Source organism: Gadus morhua, chromosome 16 (assembly GCF_902167405.1).
Source record: "Gadus morhua chromosome 16, gadMor3.0, whole genome shotgun sequence".
Lineage (NCBI taxonomy): Eukaryota > Metazoa > Chordata > Actinopteri > Gadiformes > Gadidae > Gadus > Gadus morhua.
The window spans coordinates 1201537-1226047 of NC_044063.1; the positions used below are offsets into that span (position 1 = coordinate 1201537).

Here is a 24511-nt window from a genome sequence, read left to right on the forward strand (position 1 = left end):
GGTTTGTCCGTGATGTGGGATGGAGAAGAACACAGACCACGTTGCACCTCGGTGATGATGATGAAGCTGATGTTGTTGATGTTACTTCGTGTGACGGAGTACCAGAGATCGCCTCAACACGCACTGTATCGTCCTTCTCCTCGGTCCCCGGACGCCCCGTGGCGCCAGGAGTGTCAGAGCGCTTTACGCAGAGATTCAGGTCGCTTTACGCAGAGCGACTGGTCGATTTACGCAGCGTCTTCAACTGACCCGTTGAGGTTATGTTCCCTGTCCGGATGTTTTTGATGATGAAATTCTAAAATCCCCGCCACATGTTTTCATTCATCTTAGGCACAGGCTTTTGATTCGTGGTTTGAGCTAATGACAAACATAAACAGGCTGCACACTGTTTAACACGCAGTAAGTTGGTAAGTTGTTGTTCAAAAGGAGAAGTCCGGGCACACACCAACCAGGCCAAACTGAGATTCCGAAGACGAACACAAAGCCGTGGATCTGGTTTCATAAGAGAGTCCTGTGGGACACGCCATCCTGCTTCTGCTTATCATGCAATCTTTTCCTCAACACAATGGATTCAGACCAAATGTCACGCACTTACCCCCCCCCCCCCCCCCACACACACACACACACACACACACACACACACACACACACACACACACACACACACACACTCACAGTAAACACACACAAACAGCCCCCAGCCCACCTGTCGTGTCTAATGCCGTTAACCCGGCCGGTGCCCGGTGTGTGAGCTCACATGCGTCAGCAACATGACGTTTGACCAGCTGTGAATGGTCTCCCCTCAGGATAAAGATCCAGGTGTCGTCTGAACTAGGTGAGGTCCGACCTTCTGTCGCGTCGGATGAAGGAGGAGCCAAAGGGCCATCCTCCTCAGGGGGGGGGGGGCATAATGTCCCAGAGCGACATTATGCCCCCCCCTGAAGAGGGACATTATGCTGTTGTTCTCCTGTTTCAATTTCTACTCCAGAACAGACTGTTGGCGTCAGTCCTACCCATCTTATTTCATACCGTTATGCATAATTCATGTCTGTCCAGTAGACCTGTATGTGTGTCTCGGAGAGACAGTGTTTTGTGTTTTTTTGTTGTTTGTATGTGTGTGTGTGTGTTAGTGTGTGTGTGTGTGTGTGTGTGTGTGTGTGTGTGTGTGTGTGTGTGTGTGCGTGTGTATGTATGTGTGTGTGTGTGTGTGTGTGTGTTTTAGTGTGTGTTTTAGTGTGTGTGTATGTGTGTGCAGGGAGAGGAGAGGCAAGGACTGTTTCCAATTTCTTGTTGTTGACTAAAGTAGTGCTAAAGTAGTTTCCGGTGGCCTGCGGGCCGGCTGTCTGAAGCCTTCCCTGCCCGTGTGGTGGCGTGTTCTGCGGCTGTCGTCCGTTCCTAGATACTAGCTTTAAGAGTTTTGATAAAACATCATCCTCAAACTCCATTTGTATGCACCGTTAATACGATGGGTTGCGGGCGGCATCTTCAAAGTACTTGTCTCTGACAGGAAGTTGAGGTTCCTTCCCACTGAGTCGCGCTTGCAGTCTGATGTTGGGCCCTGAAGGAGGTTGTCTTCTCAGGCTCACCACAGGGCCATCACAGATCAATCATGGCAGAGCAAACCGATTTGTACAATAGTTAAATGTATGATTATTAAATGTGTGCTTGTATAAATACATGGTGAGCCTTACACATGTGGAAGTCTTCCCAGAGACTTTGAAACCACATCGGACCCAGACCCAGGGTGGAGACGTGACAGGACGTGTGTGCCAGAGCGAACATCAGCCCTCCGTCGACTCCATCTCAGCCTCCTTATTAGGAGCCAGTGCAGAGATACTCATATTCAATATCATGTTGACATCAACACACAAGCAGGTCTGATGCTTCACCACCGCAGCATTCACCCAATAATGAGAGACGTGTGATGATATAATCCTGAACACGTCCGCTCGCCAGTACGGCAGGGTTTTTCTGACCCATTTAACCCCGAAGAGTGAACAGGAGATGGTTGTTTATCTGTACAGCTAGACATCCTTTACAAGGAGCAGTGGACAAAGAGAACCTCAATCATCGCTTTTGTGCCTTGCTCCTCTTTGTGTGTGTGTGTGTGTGTGTGTGTGTGTGTGTGCAGGGCCGTAGCACCAAATCCTGGGCCCCTATACTATAGGTACTAATGGGCCCCCCTGCGCTAAGTTGTTCACGGGGGGGGGGGGGGGGGGGTATGGAGCGATTGTTGACGGGGGGGGGGGGGGGGGGGGGGGGGGGGGTATGGCGCGATTGTTGACGGGGGGGACGGGGGGACGGGGGGGGGTTATGGGGCGATTGTTGACGGGGGGGGGGGGGGGAAGACGTGGCCGATAAGTAATTTTTTTTTTTTTTTTTTCATGGGCCCCCCCTCTGCCTTGGGCCCCCCCACAACTGTCCCCTTTGTCCCCGCAGTCCGTCGGCCCTGTGTGTGTGTGTGTGTGTGTGTGTGTGTGTGTGTGTGTGTGTGTGTGTGTGTGTGTGTGTGTGTGTGTGTGTGTGTGTACACATCACAAGGTACAATAGGACGGTCTTCCCTAATGACATTGTTCATTAGAATCCACTCTATTTTAGTTATTGACAGAAACCCTTTAGGTGGGTAACCTTCTATTGATTCTTCTCTTTTGACCTCAATAACTGCAAAGAGAACGTAATTAAGACAATCACTGCCATCAAATAATCACTCAACTGTGCAGATGAATCTGAAGGGACAAAGACTGCATATTTTAAAGTTGGGGACGGTTAAGAAATGTAAGATTAAGACATGGAACTGAGGTAAGCGGAGGAAGGTTTACACAAAAAATAATTATCAGCACATAGTTGTTGTTAGATATATCTTTATCATTGGTTGGTTTGCTATAAAGTTAATAATGTAGCTTCATACGCCTCATGTTTAGATTGACACTCTTTTACTACCGCAACCTAATTCTACCGCTTCTGATTTGTAGAACAACATTTTGTTAGGGTTTTGTTAGGGTATTTTGTACTCCGCTGTAACACCATAATGTCCGATCTGGGATCAATAGCTCACAGTGTGTGGGTTTAAGATTCAGAATGACTTGCATGTAATAACAGAATGCTGCAAGGGATAAATGTGATGATTTATATGGAAACATGTATGCAGCAAAATTCAAATGGTAATGCAATTTGCAATTTGCAATTCAATAAGTCATGACATTATGCAATTGACAATTCATTATGCAATTTAATAATGCAATTTGTAAATACGTTATTCAAAGTGTATTTTAATATGCAAATTGACAATGAAATCCTCAATAAAATTTGCAAAAGTTATAACAATATAAGGCAAGGCAAGGCAACTTTATTTATATAGCACTTTTCATACACAAGGCAGACTCAAAGTGCTTCACATATAAACATTGTCATACAATAAAATAAAATAATAGATAAGTAAAAGAAAAACATATGCAAAGAAATGGTTAATATAGAAAAAGGCATTTTAGTATTAAAATAGAAAATAAAGGCAAAGTTAAAAAAGCTTTTTAGAAAGTGCAATGTATTTAAGATTTTAGCAGAAAGCTATAGCAAACATAAAAGTCTTCAGTCTTGTTTTAAAGGTGCTCAGAGTTGGGGCAAGTCTTAAATCCTCTGGGAGTTTATTCCAGCTATTTGTTGCATAGTAACTAAATCCTGCTTTCCCATGTTTTGTGTTTACTCTGGGGATAATTAACAGATTGGTCTCAGAGGATCTTAGTGGTCTAGAAGGCTGATGTAGTGGAAGCATATCAGTTAAATATTTTGGGCCTAAACCATGTAGGGATTTATAGGTTAGCAACATGATTTTAAAATCAATTCTCTGACCTACAGGAAGCCAATGTAACGATTTCAGAATTGGTGTAATATGATCAAATCTTTTGGTCTTTGTTAGAACTCTAGCAGCAGCATTCTGAACAAGCTGAAGCTTCCTCAGAGTTTGTTTTGGAAGACCTGTGAGGAGACCATTGCAGTAATCAAGCTTACTAGTGATAAAGGCATGTACAACTTTTTGTAAGTCTTCGGTGGACATGAGCCCTCTAAGTCTTGCTACATTTTTAAGGTGATAATATGCCGATTTTGTAACTGATTTGATGTGACTGTCAAAATGTAAATCTGAATCCATGATAACCCCTAGATTCCTGGCTTTGATTGAGGTTTTCAGGGACAGAGAGTGAAGGTGTTGGGTTACTTTAAGCCTTTCCGTTTTAGGACCAAATACAATTATCTCTGTTTTGTCCTCATTTAGTTGAAGGAAATTTCGGCACATCCATTCCTTCACTTGCTCAATGCACTGGCACAGCAGATCTATGGGCCGATAGTCATTTGGTGATAGCGATACATAGATTTGCGTGTCATCAGCATAGCAATGATGGTCAATATTGTTATTTTGCATGATTTGCCCTAGTGGGAGCATGTAGATGTTGAATAAAGAGGGTCCTAAGATCGAACCTTGTGGGACTCCACATGTCACGTTGGTTGATTCTGATACAAAGTCGCCAATGGAAACAAAGTAGTTCCTATTTTGTAGGTAGGACCTGAACCAATTTAAGACAGTGCCTGAAAGCCCCACCCAGTTTTCTAACCTTTCCAGAAGTAATTTATGGTCTACAGTGTCGAATGCAGCACTGAGGTCAAGTAGCATTAGTATTGAGGTTTTGCCAGAGTCTGTGTTAAGACGGATGTCGTTTACAACTTTAATAAGGGCGGTCTCAGTGCTGTGCAGGGGTCGAAATCCTGATTGGAAGGTGTCATAGCAACCAGTTGATCCCAGGAAGTGATTTAGTTGCTGGAGGACAACTTTCTCAATGATTTTACTTATGAAGGGTAGATTTGATATTGGTCTGTAGTTGTTAATAATAGAGGCATCTAGGCTCCGCTTTTTTAAAAGGGGTTTAATAATTGCAGTTTTCAAAGCTTTTGGGAACTTGCCTGACTGGAGAGAGTTGTTAACTATCTGCAATATGTCTACTGCTAGGCAGTCGAAAACATTCTTAAAGAGGTTGGTAGGTATAGTATCAAGGCAACAGGTGGATGGCTTTAGTTGTGTCACAGTTTCCACAAGATTTTGAGAGTCTATAACATTAAAGCATGCCATCCTTGCCACGTAATTTTTACCTGAACAGGGTGGTAGTCCAACATTTTTGTTTGACGTGGAGATATTGATGGCGCGTCTGATACCTTCAATTTTATCAATATAAAAAGCTGCAAACTCATTGCATTTCTGCGTGGAATGGAGATCAGGTGGAATTTCTGTTGGGGGGTTGGTCAGTCTGTCAACAGTTGCAAATAGGGTTTTTGCATTATTAGTGTTGGTTTTAATGATATTGGAGAAAAATGTTTCTCTAGCAATTTTTAAGTCTAAATTGTAGGCACGGAGGCTCTCTTTATAGATATCATGGTGAATATGAAGTTTTGTTTTACGCCAGATGCGTTCAACCTTCCTGCATTCCTTTTTCTGTGCTGTTACAGAAGCAGCTTTTCTCCAGGGTGCCTTTTGCTTTCCAGAAATCGTTTTAACCTTATAAGGTGCAATGACATCTATGACTTTCAAAATTTTCAAATTAAAGTTTTCCATATTGTCCATGATTTTTTTAGTTAATATAATTTGTGGTTGAAATTGTAAATAATTATACTTGAAGAAAATACTTTTGTTTTGAGTTAAATAGAATAACATTTTGTCACATTTTTTGAGTTCCTTTATTCAAATTCGCCAGTTCCTTTATTCAAATTCGCGTTTGTTGCGAAATTCAAATTACATTTCAATCCACAAAACACTTTGCAAAAGATTTTGCAGAACGTTTTGCGAAAGTCTTTGCAAACGTTTTGCAAAAGATTATGCAAAACGCTTTGCAAAAGATTATGCAAAACGCTTTGCAAAACATTATGCAAAACGCTTTGCAAAAGATTTTGCAAAAGATTTTGCAAAACGTATCAGCCAATCGCGTCTGGGCGGCAACTACGTCACTTCCTCGTTAGACAAGCTGATCATTCACAACCTAGTACTTGGCACTCTATCTGGTCGAGGAGCTGCTGCGGGAGGCAGCGGCAGCTCTAGAGGAGCAGCAGCATGCAGGGTACGAAAGAGCGAGAAACATGCCTGCGCCGGACAAGGGTGTGCAACCCGGTGTTTCAGTTCAACTGGTGACAGTGTTAACGGGTGACCATCTGCCGAATGCGTCGCTTGTTGTCGTGGCTACGGTGTGGGTGTCGGATTGACTCGGCTGCTAGATCGACTCGGGGTCCTAGATGAGCAATAATGACGCACTTCCTGTAAACGCTGTCTTTTAAATGCGCATGTGCGTTTCATTCATTTCCATGTTATTCCCAAGTATTAACGATCTCCTTTTGTTTTCTAATCTATGAATAATAATCTAATGTACAAATTATTGTTGCCTATACTTGGGTAATATATAAAAGAAGAATCGGTTAACTCCATTCACTGAACGGGGCGATCCACTTTATTTCCAGCGCTCCCAACACAGAGTCAAAACAGCGACCCACACGCAGATACTTCCGTTCCCCTCCTTCAGAATAAGAGTCCCTAACAGGAACTGGGATACATATGCATTCATCAGTGCTCTTAGACGTGTTTCCAATGGCTTTGTTAGTGCAAAAGAACGGGATGTGTTCAATGAAATCAAAACCAAAACGGACTGAGCCTTCTTTTTATGTCCATGATTGAGCTCCTTTTATAAACAACCCTTCCGGGTTTTGTCCGTTGGCTTGTGTCGATACGTCAAGTGTCGATACGTCATCTGTAAGCGCAGGACCCCGAGTCGATCTGGCAGCCGAGTCAATTTGGTACCCACACCGGCTGTTTCCCAATGTCAAGGAAGCATGCTCAACGGCCGCCCTTTTAAGGACGCTACGTCATAGAACGCCGACAAGCACTGTTCCAATGTTGAGGACACTAGAAAGCCGCGCCATTTGTGAGGCCTATCTCACGAAAATCGGAAATGACGTCACACCGGGTAAACATTCTTCCGGCGTAGTCATTTTTGTATTGCCGTCAATGCTGGATCGTTGGATCGTTTCTTCGCCACTTCCCTGGTGGGTATTCCCAAATTGCGATTCGAAGATGTGCAGAAGATTGTGGAGACACAGGGGTACAAGTTTTTTGTGGAGGAGTTTGTACACAATTATCAAGGTAAGTTGTCTAAGGTGTTTTGTTGTCAGTAGGCTACTCAATGGCCGCCTTGCTCATTCATGTTTTGTGATGACAAGCAAACCATATACGATCCATATAAATCGTCAGAAATATTGTCTGTGTGTGAAATGTGTGTAAAATGATCATATTTGTTACGTGTAGACTATAATATTATGAATATAATTAGCCATGGTGGCTATGAAGTCTCCGTGTTTAGCGTTAGCATTTTAGCATTAGTTTAGCCAAGGATAGGTTTAGCTAGTTATTTGCTGACCAGTTTTCTTCCGATCAGCGACATATTGTTAACATTATGTATATGCTAAGTGTCAAATATAGTTGATGGAAAGGTGGTAGTGAGAGGTAGATGCAACCGCTCGATGAGGAGCCCCACATACTACAGGTTTCTGCTGAGTTAGGGCCCGTTGGCCCAAGTCTGTTAGTTTTGATAGTCTGTCTGGACTAACAACTGCAGTTGCAGTTTTCCTCTTCTTCTGAAGTTCAGATCATTTTCATTGTTCTTTCTTACAAACAGTAGCGTGCTTAAGACTTGGCCCACCTAGCTTGCTGCAATGTTGTGGCTGTACAGAGTAGACCTATGTATTTTTCTTCCTCTTCATTAAGGCACAAGCCGTAAATAAAGGAAATGTGTTGAGTGCATTAAAAGGAGAAACATCTGGGCTAGTTCATGTTATAACATTGCTAAAACAACAGATGTAATGGTGGCCCAAGAGTTTTGCACTGAACTGTACATGGCTTTTCTGCGGTTGCAGGCTCCTTGCCAGTTTCCAATGGCCTTATATCAAGGTCCTACCTACTAAGTTCAGTAACTCAATTCTTATGGTGTTCACAGATCACCCTGGAGGCTGTTGGACAACTGGGTCTCTCAGAGCTGTAGCTGTGCTGCGGGCAAAGGCTTCTGTAGCCATATAACCGCTCTGCTGTTCCAGACAGCGCATTATGTGCAGCTGGGCCTTGATGTGGTTCCACCTTCCCTGGCCTGTACCAGTCAACCACAGATGTGGCATCGACCTCGAACCCACGTGTGCTGTTGTGTCCTCTGTTCAAATCATACACTTCAGTATTTGTCTAGAGTATATGAGCATTTCCTGTATTGTTGTTCGCCTCAGGGAATCCATCCAGAGGCTGTGAGTGACCTGGTGGTGAAGAAACCCAAGTCGGTGGGGAAGACTGGAGTCAAGTCCACACTCTACAGAGCGTATGCTGGTAAGACATTTGTTTTGCAATTTGCACTCTGTTAAACTTGCTCATTATGAAAATATGCATATTAGAATACATCTGTTATCACTACAATATAAAAAAAAAGTCACATTTTTATTTGACGTTTCGCCCTTTGATGTCCCACATCCTAGAGGGAATATCCAGCTTGGAGTTGGTACCATCTCAGCTGTGCTGACCTGGAAGATGTCAGCAATGACCTGTTCTTTAAGGCCAGTTGCTACTCTACAACAGTAGATGAAAAACTCATCAATGACTGGAATCTTCCTTGAAGGGCGTGGTGTTGGAATCGCCTCTTGTCCAATCCTCTGTGCTTTGCTCCAATAAAGAATATATTGTGTTGAGGGGCAAAACAGACTCCCAAAACACTTGAAACACTTCTTGAGATGGAAACCGAGTATAATATGTCATGGTCTGATCAGACACCCAAAACCTGTTGAGGACAGTTTGTGGCCCCATGGACATTTCTTGCAGCCTTGCCTCCAGCTCAGCAATATACTCCAGGGCATCATCCAGTGCACCTACAAAAAAAGAAGACAAATCAGTCTTCATTACCATTCATTCGTATTCACCCTTTCTTTTTATTGTATTGTTATTCTGTATACTTAAGTTTATTTATATTTCTTATTATTAAATTTATTTGTACTGTTTTCTGTTTTTCTTTTTTATGCATTAACTATAGGTTGAGTGTACATAGAGTAAAAACCAAAGTCAAATTCCTCGTTTGTTCGCAAACCTGGCCAATAAAGCTGAATCTGAATTAATATGCAACCCCAGTTTAACAGTACGTCTGATGTTGATTGAATGTTTTAACGTTAACCATGCCATGTTTGGCAAAATTATACAATAGCCCAACAAGTGTTGAACACAAATAACAGACATAACAGCTAGTTAGCACACATCTACTTACCGGCAGGGGGGCGTGTCGCGTAGTCATGTTCCCCGGTACCTCTCCGGTCCGTTTGTGTTTTGTCCTCTCCTTCAGCTTTTCGAGCTGACACCCGTTTATACACGGGTGTTTTTTTCGGGGCTGTGGTGTAGCTGTTCCAGTCAAAACGACTAGGAACAGCTCCAGTATTCAGCGTAGCACTCCCGTCGTCATAATCAGCCGCTGAGAAATGCCGACTACAGACCAGTGTACTCCCCTTCTGAATTACGAAATTAACTCCTTCATTCCGTCTGATCGCCACTGCTGTATTGGGTATTATTTGGGAAGTCGTGGAAATGTAAATACGGTTGTTTTTGTTTTGAATTGGCGCATAGAGGTACACAACAGAAGCTTTTGTTTTTTGACCGCGCCATTGTCAAATATCATGGACTACGCGACCGGAAGTCACTTTACCCGGTCAAGGCCAAATCGAACGCCGAACCAGGAAGTTGTGAGATAGGCCCGAGATTTTTCAAGGATGCATCGCTGCATCCTACACGAGCCAAAACTACCCACAATCCTCTGCGTTCACTGGGCGGGTTCTTGAAAATGGCAGAGCAGTACACGTTCGAATGAAGTGAAGTTATATTAGTTTTCAGAAATATTTTGTGCCGTATTGCTTTTTATAGATTCATCATGTTAATGCAAATAATCAAGCCTAAAGACCTGTGCCACTTTTCAAACGTTTTTGCAACTTAATGAAACGTTGCTATATTTTGCATGGACGTAGCTGGTGTTAAACACCGCTGTCACCAATGTCAATTTACTCGCTCACAAGATTACATTATTTATGTATACCTATTTATGTTTACATAAATAGGTTTTTATGTATGTATACCTATTTTATTTAACAATTTCTCTTCCTGAAAAGGTTTCTGCTCTCTGAACAGAGGGCATAAAATAATCAGATGAACAATAAAAAAAACAAAAGAAACATTCACTTTTGTTTGAAAAAAGAATGAATATATAATATAATATGCATCTTCTATAAGGAGGTGGTAAATACAGGATGCAACTCATGCAGTGTGAACCACAGTGGTATGGGGGGGGCTACCTAACTCTGCAAACTAGGTGTCTGTGGTCTATTTTGCATTCTGCAAGTCAAAATATAATCGACTACTGAGTTCAAAGCACAATGTGGAAGTGTGACACAAGCCCATCACTGCAGATCTCACACATTATTTGAATATTTAACATATTATTTCCATGATTGCCATGACACTGAAACACATTGAATATGCTTCCATCCGCACATATATAAAATGGACATAAACAAATACCGGTATGTACGATGGCTCATTGCATTCACTCAATAATAAAAATTTCACCAGGTTATCTCATAATTATGAGATAATTATCTCGTAATTATGAGATACTATCTCGTAATTATGAGATAGTAGAGAGTAGTGACGCTTGCACAGAAGCATACGGCCGACATCTTTCTTTATTCTGGTTGGAAATAGTAACATAGTTACGCCATTAAATGCGTTTATGGAAACATTTTTAGCGAGAAATGTGCATTTTACTTTCATAATGTTCGCTCGGTGAATGTGAAGGATGATTGGTTTGATAGTTATGACGAAGAGTGAACGCTCCGTTCACTTGCATGGACAGAGTCTCTGGTTGCTAAGCAACCTCAACGTCTTGGCGGACTATTTCTCTGCTGATCAACACTACGAATGCTGGAAACACACCAGACACACCATGTGAAGTTATTTAACCCGATTATTGTTATTTATATCCGAGATTATTTAATCTAACCCGATCCAAGCTCTATCATGCACCCAAACACGTTTGGGTTTCCTTCCTGGGACTCCTAAATCCAGCGCAGCCACAGGCGCGTAGCTGCGTACGTAGGACAATTTTTGACACAAAATGGTCAAGCAACATTTTAGCTGCGTGACATACGCACGTACATCTATATCACGAAAGCAACCCTCAGCAAGCCTGGGACTAGTGCAACTGCACGTTTGCCAGATGAGACTGATGATGTCCAGCCCAAAAATGCTCAAAATCCACCTGGAAGCACCCAATCCCGCCCAATTTTAACTAAATTCTATTGCTTTCTATGGCCAGAAATCTGCAGAAAAACCCACCCAAATACCCTTTTTACCCATTTTTACCCGCAGACGGCCATCCTAAGCAGCTCAATTGGGTGGGAAACCGCCCAATCTGGCAACACTACTGATGGTCAGAACACCAGTTATCTCATAATTATCTCATAATTATGAGATAGTATCTCATAATTATGAGATAATTATCTTGTAATTATGAGATACTATGAGATAGTGACTTGCAGAATGCAATGACTTGCAGAATGCAATGACTTGCAGAATGCAAAATAGACCACAGACACCTAGTTTGCAGAGTTAGGTAGCCCCCCCCATACCACTGTGGTTCACACTGCATGAGTTGCATCCTGTATTTACCACCTCCTTATAGAAGATGCATATTATATTATATATTCATTCTTTTTTCAAACAAAAGTGAATGTTTCTTTTGTTTTTTTTATTGTTCATCTGATTATTGTTCATCTGATTATTATGAGATAGTATCTCATAATTATGAGATAATTATCTCGTAATTATGAGATACTATCTCATAATTATGAGATAATTATCTCATAATTATGAGATAACCTGGTGAAAATTTTTATTATTGAGTGAATGCAATGAGCCATCGTAGGTATGCAAAGATAAAGAATAAAATAATGTCTTCATTTTCAATCAATTCCGATTAGAATTTATAACGTGAAAACTTTATCTATATTAGTTACATTCTTTATCCAACAGGTATTGCACAAAGCTATTGAACTGGTAGATTTCAGCTTATTTCTAAACTGTTTGTATTCTAATGCGTTGTGGTCAAATAAATATCGATCAGCTTGATTGCTGTCATGTTTTATTCATAAGCGCACATGTGTTTACAAGCGGACACGCAGTATTAAAAAGCGGAAGCGGAAGCGCTTCCACACTACCAAGTCGTTCCCAAAGTCCGACGTTACAAACGCTATGAAGCACTCGAGCTAGCACTCGAGTCTCATCTCCATAGGACGCGACTAGCAAGGACGCGTCCTAGCAAGGCTGCAGCCTTCACTTTGGGAAACAGCCCGACAGCTGTTGGAATAGGTCCATGGTTGGAAATCGTGAAAAGACTCGTTGCAATGCCTCTTTGAGTTGTTTTCAAAACAATCTTTTGCAAAGCGTTTTGCATAATCTTTTGCATAACGTTTTTCATAATCTTTTGCAGTGTTTTGCGGATTGAAATGTAATTTGAATTACGCAACACACGGAGCGTGGCGATGTGCAATCACGGGGACGCTATTATATATTATAATATATATATATATATATATATATATATATATATTATATATAGCTTTATTTGAATAAAGGAACTCAAAAAAATTGACAATGTTATTCGATGTTATAACTTTTGCAAATTGTATTGAGCATTTCATTGTCACTTTGCATTTTAAAATACACTTTGAATAACGTATTTACAAATTATATTATTAAATTGCATAATGAATTGTCAATTGCATAATGTAATGACTTATTGAATTTCAAATTGCATTGCCATTTGAATTTTGCTACATATATGCTTCCATAGATTTCCCACCCCACCAAGAGACTACAGCGCGTATTACAGGTCATAAAACACCGCCCCCTAGCGGTCATGCTACATACCTCGAGTTCAGTGACTTTTTTATAAGTCACATCCTTTATGATTTTAAAATAAACAACAAAAGGTAAGATGTTTACTAAAACATCCATATGAATAAATAATTGTTAAATTGTCGTTTACTCCCACCTAATCACGGCACGGTCAACTAATGTCCCAACCCAACACTGCTCTGGATTAACCCGCGTATACCAGGGGCCGGCACCCTAGGCCCTTTGGCCCCGCCCCTACGGCCCTTTGGCCAAAAAAATAACAATTTAACATTTATGAGATTAATTTTCCTATGATTGTTGCAAGCCTAAGTCAACAATACATTATCAATTTGTAAAAATATATTGCTTGTAATGGCATGAAAAATATTTTATCATGCCATATACAAGCAACAATGTAACCATAACATATACAAAACATCAAACCGAAACAAAATCCCATGAAACTGGATGAGAAAGGTAGGGGGTGTTTGATTATTTCATTATAGCAAGTTGTAACCCTGAGTTAATATTGTTCTTCCTCATGCAGGCCCCATGTGTTGCTGGGAATCATTCAACAAGACGACTTAGCACTGAACTGCAGCCACAGTTCAATTGTTTGAAATGTTTACCAGTGTTGTTATTTTAAAGCAGGGTTAGGCTGATATTTTCTATGATGCAATGATATTCATTTCATTTGCAGAAACATGGACTGAAACTGAAGAGCTAGGCCCACTCAATTTCAACTTAAAAACAGAATCGCTTTTTCCTGCATTCCTCCCTCATTTCTTGTTAGATGTAACATCTTGCTTTGTTTTGTAGCCTATGTTTTATTGCAATTGCATGTATTCATTGCATAAACTCCAATTGTTGTCAATGCCTATACAGGCTATTTAATTGCTAAAGTAGCTAAATAGCCTATTACAACAAATATGCGGCCCCATGCAGCTATCCACACCCCACTTCTAACCAAAGATGGCCCTTTACAAAGAAGAGGTGGCTGACCCCCGAGATAGACGAACAGAGGCGGGGGGGCAGGGTGACCCCATTGACCCCTGGGGTAGTCCTAGGAGCCCCCAGACAGATCTTGTAGCCCGGGATAGCTCCTCCAGAAGCTCCGGTGACCCGGTCCCCGGCTGGGACTACTAGTGGTTCAATAACATGGTATGGAGGCACTCTGAATAACATGTTATACAGGCACAAAGTAGTCCAATTACATGTTATTGAGGCACAGAGTGGTTCATTAACCTTTTATAAAGTCACAGAGTGGTTCAACAACACGTTATAGAGGCCCGGAGTGCGCATATTGAGGCAATAACATGTTATAAAATTACAGTGGTTCAATAACATGTTATAGAGGCAGAGTGGTTATCAAAAAGTTGAACAGCACGTCTGCACACATGTTCAATTTATTGGATCATTAAAATATCACATCAACATTTCAGATATCCCCCTTCTTAAATGAAGCCCGCTTCGAACGAGTTCACAGGACTGAAGGACGTCCCGACCCTCAGATAACCCACTTAACCCATCAGGTGCTATAAGTCTTCACTAAGCTGCCCTCCCCCGTCTGAAACTCCAACTGGAAATATATTGCCTTCTGACGAAAAATATTTGGGAATATATTTATAGATATAGATATATGCAGTGTACTCTGAACAACGGGGAACTGAAACCATGAGAAGGACGATACCACGACCGCCTCGACCTCCGACTCTGCTCCTCTTTCGTTCAGAACTAATATCTCATGGAAGACACCAAAGAGCGGTATATTTTTACTGAATATTAATATATTGATGTTATAATTAACCACACATCTTTATCCAGGTTTGAGGTGTTGAGATTATGGCACAAAACCGAAGGCGATAAACGATCTACCACAACTGGCGACGCAACACACTACTGACACAGACACAGATATCGTGTGACCAAAGTTTGGAGTAAATACATTAATATTGGATAACATTTAAAAAGCATTACATTAATGTCATCAGGATACCCGTTTGCAGATTAAGTATCTTTGCAGTCCTCCACTTTATCGCTTCCTGAATCTTCACGTCGCACAACAACGCCCCCAGCAGGCTGAGGGGCGAAGTGCTCCTTCTGAACGACAACATCAGCACCCACCCCTCCTCTAAAAGTGCCCCCCACCCATAGTGTCGTCACATCTCCAGACAAACGGACCCCCGGGAGAAATGGCCCCCACTCAGCACCCACTGACACCACACATGTTAGAGAGAAAATATATATGTACATATATATCCTTTATATATTTTATATCGTCAGTGTGTTCACGATCCAAGTACATCTCTGGGGTTCAGCCGCTGAAGGGCGCATGCAGAGCGTCTGACGCGGTTCAATACAGGGACGATGGGGCCCCCGGGGGGGCCTGCAGTCCAATGGGAGAGTGAGGGGTACGGGGGTCTCCTGGGAGACGGGCCCTCTACCACTACGCGGGTGCTAGGGACCCTATTGAAGCCTGGTGCTAGGGGCCCTAATGAAGCCTGGGGCCCTAATGAAGCCCGGTGCCCTAATGAAGCCAGAGGCTAGGGGCCCTAATGAAGCCTGGTGCTAGGGGCCCTAATGATGCCAGAGGCCTGGTCCTAGGGGCCCTAATGAAGCCTGATGCTAGGGGCCTAATGAAGCCTGGTGCTAGGGGCCCTAATGAAGCTTGGGGCCCTAATGAAGCCTGGTGCAAGGGGCCCTAATGAAGCCAAGGGCCCTAATGAAGCCTGGGGCTTGGGGCCCTAATGATGCCAGAGGCCTGGTGCTAGGGGCCCTAATGAACCTAGGGGCCCTAATGAAGCCAGAGGCTAGGGGCCCTAATGAAGCCAGGAGCCCTAATGAAGCCAGGAGCTTGTGGCCCTAATGAAGCCAGAGGCCCCAGTGCCCTGGGAGGAAGAGAAAGGGGCTTCAGCGCTCTGGAGGCTGGCCTGGCCTGAGCCTCTCTACAGAAGGCTACAGAGGCGCGGTCTAGAGCCAGCTCAGAAGGAGGCCGTGAGTGATCCCAACTCGACAGTGATTAGATAGAGGTTATAGAGGCGGGGGGGGGGGCGGTGTGATCTTTGTTTTGATAGATTTCCTTTCTTAAAGACAAGAGTGATCTCAGGACAAGCGATGACAGTAGAAGGTGGAGCAGCCTTCACTTGGCAGTCATCATCTGGACGAACTCTGTGGAAAAGAATAAAAACAACATTACACAACGTTTTAGGAGGAACACATCTTAGGAATATGGCAGCTGGTGTATTATTATAAGCAGGCCTAACAGGAACAGTGAAAACATGGGAAGAGTGATGAAGGACTCTCTGTGTGTGTGTGTGCCCGCGCGTGCGTGCGTGCGTGCGTGAGTGCGTGCGTGAGTGCGTGCGTGCGTCCTCACCCTCGTAGTTGACCTGTCCGTCTCCGTCGATGTCAGCCTCGCGGATCATCTCGTCCACCTCCTCGTCCGTCAGCTTCTCCCCCAGGTTGGTCATTACGTGCCGCAGCTCCGCCGCGCTGATGTAGCCGTTCCCGTCCTGCAGGGGGCGGTAGAGCGGACACAGCACCACCACGGGGTCAGAAGACGTTCCTGTGGTTGGTGACTCCCTGCTTGGGACGGACAGCTTCTTCGGTCGCGAGGGGATGCACACTTATTGTATGTTGCACTTAAAAATAGTACTTAGCATCGTGTAGCATCTTATCCTAGCTATCTGTTGTTTACGGGGAATGGGTTAACCTGGCGATTGTTAGTGCTTGCCACTTGGTTCTAAGAACATCCCTACTGTACCGACAGATATGTTGTTGCTCGAGTGTTGAAGCAGAGACTCGATCTTATGACCTACTTTTGGTAAAGTGATAATACATGAGAATGTGAGAGAGAGATTACGTCTGAATTTGTGAGAGGCGAAGGAGGCTTTAACCATAACAAACATCAAACAGATGTTGTGCTTAACACTCCACCGAACAAATCCCTTCACCCACACAGAGTCGAAAACAATGTAAATCCAGCCGGCTGCAGCTGGTTCCTCTGATGACCCTCATCGCTCAGACCCAGGGTCACCCGGTGTTCAGATCCAGTCTGAACCGCCCCCCCTGGTGAGGACAGACACACTGGGGAGGTTCATCACTGGAGTAGAGGGATGAGGTTGGCTTTAACACCCAGACTGAGGTCTGGATGTCCCATAAGCCGTCAGAAGGACTTTACTCCATACGCCTTGACTTCACACGCGCCGGATCCAAACCGTCTTTATTTATGCATTAATGCCAATGTCTTGACCAATGTGGTGACCAGGCTCAGACAAGCAAGAGTGCATCGGACCAGATCTCTGCGTTCCAGGGCTCCTTTTCTGCGTTGACGTCACACCGCTGCCCTCAACCTGACTCTAGTAAAAACTCTGTTCAGCATTCGGCTGAACTTTTGGTCAGAGCCAACAAAATATTTGAGCCATGGTCGACGATTCTCCATCACCTGTTTGGATTTCTGCAGAGCAGGAATTTCAGGAGGAACTCAGTCCAACAGAGTGGACGGCTTTAAAATAACAAATCAGGTGTTGGCGAGGTTATGAGCGAGCAGACGGACTAGAACCAGATTTAAAATCACTAGCTGGAAGGTCACACCCAGTCCTACTCAGCTTTGGAAACAGATCAAAGAAGAATTGCCGTGACCCGTTGCAACCTTTGTCAATTAGCAGGCTTCATTTAATGATTGAAAATTTGCTGGTATCCTCCTTCTAACCAGTCCACCATAAATAGTGAACACGCGGATTATTAAAGGCTTTGTACTCCAGACCATACAGCACTAGTGATGCAGCTGAACTGTACCTTGTCAAAGACTCTGAAGGCTTCTCTGATCTCCTCCTCGCTGTCTGTGTCCTTCATCTTCCGCGCCATCATGGTCAGGAACTCTGGGAAGTCGATGGTTCCGTTACCTGCACAGAAGCACGGTCCGCAGGGGGGTGAGCCAAACGCCAGCATCGCTCAGCCTCGGTCGGTGGGTTCGACCTCCCCTGTGGACGGTCCACGCCATCTTCACAGAATCTGCAGAGCTTCAGGAGGACATCCGGCATGCTGTCCAGTGTTTGGGTGTGTGGATGTGGTGAGTGTCTGGGCGGAAGTCTTCCAGACGGTCTGGATGTGGTCAGTGTCTGGGCAGAAGTCTTCCAGACAGTCTGGATGTGGTCAGTGTCTGGGAGGAGGTCTTCCAGACAGTCTGGATGTGGTCAGTGTCTGGGAGGAGGTCTTCCAGACGGTCTGGATGTGGTCAGTGTCTAGTAGGAGGTCTTCCAGACGGTCTGGATGTGGTCAGTGTGTGGGAGGAGGGAGGAGGTCTTCCAGACGGTCTGGATGTGGTCAGTGTCTGGGAGGAGGTCTTCCAGACGGTCTGGATGTGGTCAGGGTCTGGGAGGAGGTCTTCCAGACGGTCTGGGTGTGGTCGGTGTCTGGGAGGAGGTCTTCCAGACGGTCTGGATGTGGTCAGTGTGTGGGAGGAGGGAGGAGGTCTTCCCGACGGTCTGGATGCGGTCAGTATCTGGGAGGCCTTCCAGACGGTCTGGATGTGGTCAGTGTGTGGGAGGAGGTCTTCCAGACGGTCTGGATGCGGTCAGTGTCTGGGAGGAGGTCTTCCAGACGGTCTGGATGTGGTCAGTGTCTGGGAGGAGGTCTTCCAGACGGTCTGGATGCGGTCAGTGTCTGGGAGGAGGTCTTCCAGACGTTCTGGATGTGGTCAGTGTGTGGGAGGAGGTCTTCCAGACGGTCTGGATGTGGTCAGTGTATGAGGAGGTCTTCCAGACGGTCTGGGTGTGGTCAGTGTCTGGGAGGAGGTCTTCCAGACGGTCTGGATGTGGTCAGTGTCTAGGAGGAGGTCTTCCAGACGGTCTGGGTGTGGTCAGTGTGTGGGAGGAGGGAGGAGGTCTTCCAGACGGTCTGGATGCGGTCAGTGTCTGGGGGGAGGTCTTCCAGACGGTCTGGATGCGGTCAGTGTCTGGGAGGAGGTCTTCCAGACGGTCTGGATGCGGTCAGTGTCTGGGAGGAGGTCTTCCAGACGGTCTGGATGTGGTCAGTGTGTGGGAGGAGGGAGGAGGTCTTCCAGACGGTCTGGATGTCTTCCAGACGGTCTGGATGCGGTCAGTGTCTGGGAGGAGGTCTTCCAGACGGTGTGTGGGAGAGTGATCCTCACCGTCGGCGTCCACCTCGTTGATCATGTCCTGTAGCTCCGCCTCCGTGGGGTTCTGGCCCAGAGAGCGCATCACGGTGCCCAGCTCTTTGGTGGTGATGGTGCCGTCTCCATCCTTATCGAACAGGGAGAACGCCTCCTTGAACTCTGAGGAGGAGGACACAAGGGGGGCAGGGCCATGAGGCTGGAGGTACGAGGGCTGCTGAAGGTACACCCTCAGCCGGGACCAGCAGCCACCTGCCTGGTGACATCACAGGTGGAAGGGCCCACCTAGATGCATGCTGGGTAGATAAGCCTGGTTAGGCTGGTCTACCCAGCATGCATCTGGGGTAGGAAAACAAGGAGTGCTTTCATTCAGCTTTGAAACCACCTCTGAACAACAGAGACAGGGCTGTACAGCCAAGAGCCCGCAGGACTCCGCCATGACTCGACTGAACCTGCTGTAGGAGGGAGATGACCAGGACTTTGTTCAGGGGAATAGGATCCTGGTTCTCAAAGACGATGCCTGGTAAAATCCTATCAAAGTCAAGAGCAGTTTTCAATTCCTGCTGAACATAAATAACAGATAAAGTGCTAATACGCTTCACCAATCACTGTGTTTTAAATTAGGGACTCTCATCCCATTGGTTGAGCCTCCACTGCGGTTACTGCAACAGTCTCATTAATAATGAATGCACAGAGAAGTATTCACAATGAATTTTGTGATTTATATATAAATTACTCTCTCTTGTGATTTATATATAAATTACTCTCTTCTCACAAATACATTTCAATGCACACACAAATGGAAATCGGTATGTATAATTGTAAAATAAATCCTTACACAAATTATTTCACAAACACATTTCTGATCCAAACACAGATGTGTCTTGTTTTAAATAAATGTAATATATATATATATATATATATATATATATATATATATATATATATATATATATATATATATATATATATATATATATATATATATATATATATATTAAAAAAATATTTGCAATTTTTATCAAAAATGTATTTGGATGTTGTTACATTAATATACAAACTGTTACACTTGAATTTACAAGACGTTTTTCATTTGTGAACTTGTTTGCATTTGTGTGTGAACTGGTCTGTATTTATGTGGATTTTTGAGACACTCCTGACGTCGCTGGATTCACAAATGCACTTTTTTCAACAAGGAACTCTCTGTAGCCAATCAGATGCCTCCCTCGTTTTCAGCCCATCATATGACTGCAGTTACTGGGTTTTTAGATTGTCGGTGCCGTTGAAGTAGTATTAATAGTCGTTTACTACTTTAACGGCACCGACAATCCCAAAACCCGGTCGAAACTAGATGGGAAAAGTGTGTAGTTCAAAACGTGACGCAGCTTTTACTTCTTCACCACCTACAGATTGTTATGTATGATCATTCTCAAACCCCATGTCATTTCCCATAGAGGTTTGACCGAGGGAACCAGGAGGCTCGGAGGCGGGACTTATTCCTCAGAGGTCGGGACTGCAGTCATGTGATTGGCTGAAAACGGGGTAGTGCCAGCGCCGTGTTTAAGAAGCCCTTCCCAATGGTCCGCTACATCTTGCTGGAAGGGGACACCTGCAGCTCCACCGGTCAACCAGCAGGGGGCGACTCACCAGCAATCTGCTCCTCAGTCAGTTGGTCAGCCTGTGGGGAGAAACAGCTTTTAGAACAATACTCTCTATAGCCTCATACAAACGTACCGCTATATTAACCTTATGGAATGGCAAGGCAATAATATATAAATGACATTATTTTAAATCAAAGAGGATATTCAAAAACCAAAGATATTATATTTTGTGGAACGATTTGGAAGTCACCACCAGTCTAATCACATGACTGTGATGTGACCCTAGACCCTAGAGTCATAGAGAGACCAGACGTAGAGACCAACCCTACTGGTGTACAGAGAGAGAGAGACTAACCCTACTGGCGTAGAGAGAGAGAGAGACCAACCCTACTGGCGTAGAGAAAGAGACCAACCCTACAGACGCAGAGACCAGCCCTACAGACATAGAGAGAGACCAGCCCTACAGACATAGAGAGAGAGACCAGCCCTACAGAAATAGAGAGACCAGCCCTACAGACATAGAGAGAGACCAGCCCTAGAGACAGAGAGAGACCAGCCCTACAGACATAGACAGAGAGACCAGCCCTACAGACATAGAGAGACCAGCCCTACAGACATAGAGAGACCAGCCCTACAGACATAGAGAGACCAGCCCTACAGACATAGAGAGAGACCAGCCCTACAGACATAGAGAGACCAACCCTACAGACATAGAGAGACCAACCCTACAGAGACCAACCATATAGACAGAGAGACCTACCCTACAGACAGACCAGACGTAGAGAGACCAGCCCTACAGATGTGGAAACCAACCCCACAGACGTAGAGAGACCAACCCTACAGACGTAGAGAGACCAGCCCTACAGATGTAGAGACCAACCCCACAGACGTAGAGACCAACCCTACAGACATAGAGAGACCAACCCTACAGATGCAGAGACCAACCCCACAGACGTAGAGAGACCAACCCTACAGACGTAGAGAGACCAGCCCTACAGATGTAGAGACCAACCCCACAGACGTAGAGAGACCAACCCTACAGATGTAGAGACCAGACGTAGAGAGAGAGAGAGAGAGAGAGAGAGAGAGAGAGAGAGAGAGAGAGAGAGAGAGAGAGAGAGAGAGAGAGAGAGAGAGAGAGAGAGAGAGAGAGAGAGAGAGAGAGAGAGAGAGAGAGAGAGAGAGAGAGAGAGAGAGAGAGAGAGAGAGAGAGAGAGAGAGAGAGAGAGAGAGAGAGAGAGAGAGAGAGAGAGAGAGAGAGAGAGAGACCAGCCCTACAGACGTAAGAGAACCAGTCAGAGGCGAGTCCAGCGGTGAACTCCCGTCAGACCGTCCTGCCAGCGCTGAGAACAGCAGCAGCTCTGTGGGCTGGCGGGGCTGTGGGACCGTACGGTGTAGAACTCCCTACCCGGGCTCTCCCCGGGCCGTGAACAACACAGTGCTGCCGGAGTACGGTGAGGCCTGCAACACTCAGCGCCCGAAATACACACGCTGCTATAATTAGTGAGACATGAACAGGGTCGCTAATGTAGCACACCAGTAGCTGACTTTATCTGGTTCCATGGGAATACAGCCCTCACCGCCTACTGGTATTCTATAGCTAGAGATACACAGATATATATCTATAGCTCAGATTGGAATCTCTTTTGACTGGACTGCTCACAGCCTCTCCAGGCACTAACACAGCTACCAACAGATCAACACAGCCTTCACCGGAGACCGAGGAGGTCCGTCCGCGGCAGGTCGGATCAGCTTCTGGAGAGCCGAGGAGAGGAACCTTCTCTTTGGTCCGGGGGGGGCGAGGCCGTGTGCTCCTGCCTCATGACTCACCATCCGGGGGGGGACTGCAGGGCATCATGTCTACGGTAGCTGGCCAGAGCCTTCCAGTGTCTGGCAGCACCGGGAGGCTCTGGGGTAGGAAAACAAGGACTGCTTTCATTCAGCTTTGAAACCACCTCTGAACAACAGAGACGGGGCTGTGCAGCCAAGAGCCCGCAGGACTCCGCCATGACTCGACTGAACCTGCTGTAGGAGGGAGATGACCACGACTTTGTTCAGGGGAATAGGATCCTGGTTCTCAAAGACGATGCCTGGTACAATCCTATCAAAGTCAAGAGCAGTTTTCAATTCCTGCTGAACATAAATAACAGATAAAGTGCTAATACGCTTCACCAATCACTCAGTGTTTTAAATTAGGGGCTCTCATCCCATTGGTTGAGCCTCCACTGCGGTTACTGCACCAAGCCTGGGGGGGGGGGGGGGGGCGGGGGTACCGTTCTAGAAGAGCAGAATGCGGTGCGGCGTTGTGGTGCAGTACGGAGCAACAGAGACCGTCCTCCGTGGCGAACAACGACACTCACATTAAGAAACGACGGGGAATGTATTAATGTTTTCCTCGCTACCTCAGACCGACAGCCACACCGGCGATACAGATAGAGGGCGGATCTAATGAGAGTGCGGACTGTGTGCTTGTTGCTCCACAAGCCCCCCCGTGGACTGCGAAGGACCCCTCAGACCAGAGGCTGCTGACAAGAGGCCAGGTGGTCGCCAGTAGCCACAGTCATGGCCAACCAGTAACACACACACACACACACACACACACACACACACACACACACACACACACTTTAGTGTGTGTCGAACACTGCGCTTTATTATACACGTTAAAGGAGACCGCAGAGTGTGCGTGTGGCTCAACCCCCTGGAGACTGCAGGCTGCACGGCCCCCCGCGGCGCCCAGGTGAGACTCGTCCCGCAGAACGCCTGGCTCCCGGGGACAGTCCTCTCCATACACTATTCGACTCAAATCAAACCCAGACGTCCTCCCCACGATCGATCCGACCACAGCCCGCTGAGATAATCTGCCGCCATGCGGGGCCCGGTTATAAATAGAGAGCTGTGCAGACAGATGCTACACTGAACACCACACTTCACAGTCAACACCCCAGTGAACTCCCCACTCACCATCGTATCGCAGAGTGGTCAGTCTCCTGTCAACTACTGTAACCAGTATGCACGGTCGGCGCCTCGGAGTGGTTGTAGTTTCAGTGCTGGTGATACCGGACCGGTTCAGTCTGACAACGGGACGAGATGAGGTGGAGACGTCCGGAACCCTTTGCAGTGAGAGGCCAGTAATGCCGAATCACCGAGATGTCGTATATTCATCCGCGGTTACGTCATTAAGAAACCTCTCGCACCGACGGCTCGTGTTATCGCGAGAAGCGTATCTTTGCAGACCGCAGCGAGAGCCTGGAGCTGTGCAGCGGGACGTTATTAGTATTATCGCCGCCCACTGGTCAGAGAGTGTATTGACCCGTCTCCTCAGACCTCTCGTCAGGGATAACAGTAACAATTGAAAGGAGCATGTATTGTATTTTCTTAATCTAATTATAAATATATGAAGACTATCTGCTGCAATATATTACGATTCAAATGCATTCATATTAGTTATGTTAAACAATTATTAAGGTACCGAAACAAATGCGCATGTAAACATGGATGAAGGACTTTTCCATCTACAGGGGATCAGTATGAGCCCTGAGGCCCCACACACGGCCATCACATTGATCATTCCCCTCCCGTTAAGTGAAGAATGACTAACCCCAGTTTAGCAGCATTGAATGTAGGATGGATCTGTAGATGTAGCGCAGGGCCGACTCTGAAACGGAGTGCAATGGCTAATCACACTCACACCTGGTGGTAAAATAAGGGCCTGTTATAAAAGGTCAACCCTGCATCAAACGACTGTAGGAAGTGGCTTCAGGATCCTGGTCGGGTCCCAGCCAGCGC

General features: G+C 45.4%; 1 protein-coding gene across 1 annotated transcript; it reads right to left on the minus strand.

Moving 5' to 3' along the window:
• Nucleotides 1-14329: 14329 nt before the first annotated feature.
• On the minus strand, nucleotides 14330-23928 carry calm3a (calmodulin 3a (phosphorylase kinase, delta)). The gene is made up of 6 exons (XM_030381426.1): nucleotides 23687-23928; nucleotides 20769-20799; nucleotides 19140-19283; nucleotides 17786-17892; nucleotides 16365-16500; nucleotides 14330-16156 (listed from the first exon to the last, which is right to left on the minus strand). Exons 1-6 carry the CDS (start codon nucleotides 23687-23689, stop codon nucleotides 16128-16130), a joined length of 450 nt encoding a protein of 149 aa, XP_030237286.1. The 5' UTR covers nucleotides 23690-23928; the 3' UTR covers nucleotides 14330-16127.
• Nucleotides 23929-24511: the final 583 nt, after the last annotated feature.

Coding starts and splice junctions, on each gene's coding strand:
- calm3a (XM_030381426.1), bottom strand. Junction 17,893..19,139: donor CAACGAGGTGGACGCCGACG/GTGAGGATCACT, acceptor GCTTCTGTGCAG/GTAACGGAACCATCGACTTC. Junction 16,157..16,364: donor CGGACAGGTCAACTACGAGG/GTGAGGACGCAC, acceptor TCTTTTCCACAG/AGTTCGTCCAGATGATGACT.